A 5652-nucleotide genomic window follows, 5' to 3' on the forward strand; every position below is an offset into this window, starting at 1 on the left:
TCCCCCCGTACACACATATACTGGGGTCTCTGTAGTCACTGACCTCTCTGTGAGATGACTAGCCTGAGCACTGGACAGCTGTCTGGAAAGGCAGGTACAGGAAGATTCTTATTCCTGATGACTTCTCACTTGGTCTTGGAGCCCGAGGGTGTCTCCAGTCTTGTCCCACCCATTTTAGGGGCTCTGGCTCATTCTGGACCTATTCCCTAGGAAATTCCAAAGCAATGGGGCTCAGCTGAGGCTGTGAAGGCTGGCCTGATAGGGCCTCCTTGGGGTTCTTAAACCTGTTACTGGGTGATTATCTTTGCCAGGGCTTTTGGTGACCAGATAGCAGGTATGCACCCCCCCCATCCTCCTCACTCTGGGCAGCCTAAGAAGATGCTAAGAAGTGATGGGGTGGGTGGGGAGTCAGGCTTTTCTCCCACTCATTAACATTTCCCACTGGAATGTCACAAACACCACTGTGAGTGTCGGATGCTAAACTGTGTGCTGAGGCTCCAGATGATGACAGTGCAGGGTGATGGCAGGCAGGACAGAGGTCTGGGCAGTGCTCAGAGGGGCAGAGGACCTCATGCACTCATGGGCTTAAGTCTGGCTCAACCACTCTCCAGCAGTGTGCCCTTGGGCAAATCACTGAACTTCTTTGTTGAATGAGGAAGATGACTTACCTCCTGAGGTTGCTTTGATAAATTAGACAGTGTTTTTAAATGAGGTGGCACATGTCTGGTACATGACGGTGTTTGGGTAATGGGAGCTGTTACTATTTACTTGTTGTTGGCTTTATTGGTCTTGCACCTGTCCAATTTTAGAGCTCCTTGAGAGCAGCATCTGATGCAGACTTCTCTCTTGACTATTCATCCTTTTCCGGACCCTCCCAGGGACCAGTCTGGCTGGGACGGACACTCTTCACCGGGGTAGGCTATGTTCAGAGCTGCATGATCCAGTATATTTGCAAGTTAGCCACATGTGGCCAGTTTATTATTATTATTATTATTGTAATAATAATAATATTATTATTACAATAATATTATTATTGGGGGCTGAACCCAGGGCCTTGTGCATTCGAGGCAAGCACTTTACCAACTGAGCTATATCCCAGCCCTCTGGGCAGTCAAATTTAAATTACTTAAGTTTCAGTAAAACAAGAACTTGGTCATAGAAACTGCCTGTCAGGTGCTTAGGGGCTACATGTGACTAGCACCTACCCTACTGAACAGCATATGGAATTGTGCAGAACTGGACTGTAAGCACTATGGCTCCAGAACCATCCTTGCTGTTGCTTTCAATAGCCGCCAGCTGTCTCTTGATTATAGTTCAGCAGAATGGTTGCAATGACACAGAAACTAAGTTCTGGAGCCCTTCCTGCACTCCCTTTCAGGTAGTCTTGCTCACCTGGAGGTGAGGGTGGCTGGTTTCCTAGCAGTCCTTATCAGTCCAGGGTTGGGAGGGTAGGGCCAGGATTGCCCAAACTGCAGCTATTGCCTTCTACCCTCCCTGTTTCTCCAGCCCATCCTGCCTGGTAAGGAGTCCTGGAGTGATCTTCCTCATTCATAACTATGGCCCAGGCTGGCTTGGTCCAGGCACCTTGACACTCTGGGCCCTGCCCAACTCTGAACCCACTGCTTTCCTCATAAACTCGGAATATAAGCCTCTCTCCTTCTGCTGTTCCTTCCATCTAGGCACCTCTCCCTTTCTCTGTGGCCCCAGCTTCCATAAGTCCTCCAGAAAGCCCTTTCTGATCATCTCCAGCTTGCATTGGCCTAGTCCTCTCTCAGGCCCTGTCTGGGCACTCAGAGTTTTTCTCTGCAGCGTGTCCTTGTATTTGCTTATCTCTTAGTCAAGCATGCAGCAAACATCCTCTGAGTGCCAACTACATGTCAGGTCAGTGCAGGGTGCTGGTCAGATGGCAAGGAACACGTTACAGGCTTGCTCTGCCAAGTCCTGGTTGTTGAGGAGGCTGACAGTCTGCCAGACTGTACCATCGGACCTGATGATGCTCATCTAGGAGTGGAGGCAGCCCAGCTGAGAGTATCAGGAAAGATTCAGAAAAGGAGACAGTGAGGTGGCAGGGGGCTAGAGTGGACTCTAGGCTGCAGATGGGTCAGTGAGCAGCTCCAGAGGGCTCTGTGTGGCTGGAGGAAGGGATGGCAGTGGTAGGAAGGGAGGGGTACAAGGAGGATAGAAGCACACGGGAAAGAGGGAGTTGAAATTTTATGGAAGACGTGTCTTATTTTTGGTGTTGGATACACAGCTTTTCTCACTGCTAGACCAAGGTCCCCAGGGCACAGCTAGAACTAAATGAATCCTGTGTTCCCTGGTTCAGATCCTGCCCAGCATGCAGCTGGGAGATGGCTTTGAAATGAATGAGCAAATACCAAGTGAGTCCCATGTGTACAGGGTTGTTAGGCAAGGCTTCTCCTTGCCACTAGCACTAGAGGGGGAGACGGGGAATCATATCCCATTTACTACTGCCATGACTGAGTCTCAGAGACATGATGGCTCAGCCAAGCCAAAAAGGATGGGGATGGTGTGGGGGGTGCAAGGAGAACCCAGGGTAATTCCCAGTTTGGGTTCTCTTCATTACTCTCTCATCCCACAAATCTCCTCTGAGCCCCACTCTACCAAGGAGGCCCCATACCACAGTGAGATAGATTCTGTCAGTTCCAGCAGCAGGCAGACTAGTATTCTAGTCCAGCTCTCCTGGCTGCTAAAATTCAGCCATAATTCTGTGCTGATTGACTAAGAGCTATTGTTCCAAATTCTCTGCCCCTAATGCCTTTGTCCCATACCAGGGTCCCCACAGACTTGGCCTCTTCCCTGTGTTCCTTCCACTTCCCTTTCCTCCATAATCTATCCAGTAAAAGTCACCAGATGGCAAAATAGGTGAGTGGTCTCCTGAGCCCTTCTCCAGAGGTACAGATTGTTATATATTTTTAGTGTCATTCCTATGGGATGGACTTGATTTGAAGTGTCTGGTGTGATGTCACTGACTTGCTTATGATTCTGACCATTTAATCAGGCTGAGATTAAAGCTGTCTCTCCAGTGTGTGAGCTCAGAGCAGAGTCCAGCTAAGGTGCTGATACCCAGCTCAACTCCTTCCTTCCCCTTTTGTCTCCTGCAGGCAGCCATGAGTTCCAGCCACCCTGAGCCTGAATCCCAGGCACTTCGGAGTCCCCGCACACAGCCACTGTCCCAGAGCTCTTCCAGCCTGCTTTGTGAAGGCCGGGGGCAGAGACCAGAGCTCCGCAAGAGTGCTAGCAGTACTGTGTGGCAGGCCCAACCTGGCAAGGCCAGCACTAGTCCCCAGGCCTTGGTGGAAGAGAGGTGCCAGACTGAGAGCACAGAGCAGGCACAGACCTCAAGCCCCCATCTACGGTCTGGTGCTGTGGGGCACTGGCGAAGCAGCACTGTGGGAAATGTGTCTACAATGGACAGTGGTGACTTGTGTCGCCTGCGGGCTCCCAGTGTGGCTGCCGTGCAGAGGAGCCATTCTGATCTGGTCCGTAGCACCCAGACCCGGGGTCACAGCAGTGCTCGGAAGGCTAGCCTCAGCTGCTCAGCCCTCGGTGGCTCACCTGTCCGCAGGGCTCAGCTGCAGCCTGGCAGTATTTCTGACCAGGTTGGCCAGCCACCTACAGGCCTGGAAAGAGAACTGGCTCCAGCAGATGGAACTTCTAACTCAGCCTGGATGCTGGAGGAGAGTCAGGTGTGGGTACCACCACCAGCCCTGGGGGACACAGCTACCCACAGCAGTGGTCCCCAGGCTGGGCCCAAAGCCACAGGGCAGCCTGCTACCGCCTCCTGCCATGCTCTGCCCCCAGCAGCTCTAATCTGCAGCATGAGGGAGGCAGTGGCCAGTGGCTGCTGCCATGCCCTGCCTGCCACAGGGATCTTGGCTTTTCCCAAACTGGTGGCATCAGTGAGCGAGTCTGGGCTACAGGCTCAGCACGGGATGAAGTTCCACTGTAAGTTGCCTGGGGGGATTCATAGGCACTCCCACTGTTGTGCCCACCTTTGGGGTCCCACAGGGTTACCCACAGAGCCTGGCTCTAGGACCAAAGATGTATGTACCATGACTTCAGCTAGTGACTTGGGCCCCATGTTGGTATCAGCCCAGGATGCTGGTGTGCAGGCAGCCCCAGCGGCAGCATGCAAGGCTGTCGCTACCAGCCCATCCCTGGAAGCCCCTGTGGCTCTGCACATGTTCCCAGAGGTAACTCTGGGGCCCAACCTGGAAGAGACATCGTCCCCTGTGCGGGATGTGCGGTGGGATGCTGAAGGCATGACATGGGAGGTATACGGAGCATCAGTAGACCCTGAAGTGCTTGGTGTGGCCATCCAGAAGCACCTGGAGATGCAGTTTGAACAGTTGCACCCAGTGCCAGCCAGTGAGGACAGCTTGTCCATTGAGGGCCGGAGGGGCCCTCTGAGGGCTGTCATGCAGTCCCTACGGCGCCCCAGCTGCTGTGGCTGCTCTGGTGCAGCCCCCGAGTGAGGAACTGCATCTCTCTGGCTGGCCTGGCTCATGGACTCAGCCCTATGCCAGGGCCAGGGACAGTGTGGGCCCTGTGCCCCCTGAACCCACTGCAGGTGGGCACATCTTTCATCTGATAAATATTGACTACCTACAGATCACAGAATGCAGCCGGGGCTTCTGGCTTCATGAAGCTGGGCTCTTTTTTAAGGGCTTGATCTCCAAGAGCCACATGTCTGCACATTCCAGGCTCTGAACTTTGGGCCGGGGTTTCTGCACTGTGTTAAAACTAGCTCCTAATTTTTCTGTAAAAATATTCAACCTTCAGTCTGCCCTCAAAAACTTTGTCATGTTTCTCTTAGGACTGTTGCTTTACTTTAAAGCACTGCTGAGAAATATTGAATTCTTACATTAATTGGTGGGCACAGGGGTTGTCCCAAGTGACAGGGACTTCCTGGGTCTTTAGAGAAGGGAACTTTAGGGAGGAGAAGCAAAGGCCTCCTGTGTGCCATTTACTGTGCTTGGCATCTTACCTTGTTGAGCCTTCATGTCTTTATGCCATTCTACAGGGGAAACAACAAGATGTTTGGATGTGCGGTGGGATGCTGAAGGCATGACATGGGAGGTATACGGAGCATCAGTAGACCCTGAAGTGCTTGGTGTGGCCATCCAGTTGATGTGCCCCAAGTTGGACAGCCGGGAGGGTGGGCTAGGATTCAAAGCCAGGACTGGCTGAGCCTGGGTGTTTCACTATAGCCTGGTCCAGTTCAGTGCAATTGGATACAGGAAGGATTTATTGAGCCCACATTCTGGGTCAAGTTCTGTGGATTTGTGTGAGGAATGATAGGACTCCCCTGCCATGGTATGTGGGGGCTCTGAACATTACAGAAGGGTTGATGAGGCTTTCAAGACAGCCCCCTTGCAGGTCATCATGTCAGGGACTGACCCTATGATATGGAGAAGAGGTGACCACATGCCCTTAAATATGTTGTAGAGCCTGAAATTGCTCTATTATCATCTCGTTCCTTTGTCTTAGATTTATTCCCAGCTGGTGCAGTTCTTCAAGGAGGGAGGGCAGGAATAGATAGGGGCAGGGCGGGAGACTGGCTGTGGACCCTGTGCTGGGGCCTCCCACCTGGTAAGAAAATGCTGGAGGTGGTGGGGCCTGGGGACAACT

At 52.5% G+C, this 5652-nt stretch overlaps 1 protein-coding gene across 1 annotated transcript; it reads left to right on the top strand.

Annotated features, from left to right (window-relative positions):
- The first annotated feature begins 3128 nt into the window (after nt 1-3128).
- Gprin2 (G protein regulated inducer of neurite outgrowth 2) lies at nt 3129-4496 on the top strand. The gene has a single exon (XM_026397012.2). It carries the CDS (start codon nt 3129-3131, stop codon nt 4494-4496), a length of 1368 nt encoding a protein of 455 aa, XP_026252797.1.
- Nucleotides 4497-5652: the final 1156 nt, after the last annotated feature.

This window comes from Urocitellus parryii, chromosome 5 (genome assembly GCF_045843805.1).
Source record: "Urocitellus parryii isolate mUroPar1 chromosome 5, mUroPar1.hap1, whole genome shotgun sequence".
NCBI lineage: Eukaryota > Metazoa > Chordata > Mammalia > Rodentia > Sciuridae > Urocitellus > Urocitellus parryii.

Bases quoted from the DNA above. Each gene is read 5' to 3' on its own strand.
- Gprin2 (XM_026397012.2), top strand. From the start codon at position 3,129: ATGAGTTCCAGCCACCCTGAGCCTGAATCCCAGGCACTTCGGAGTCCC.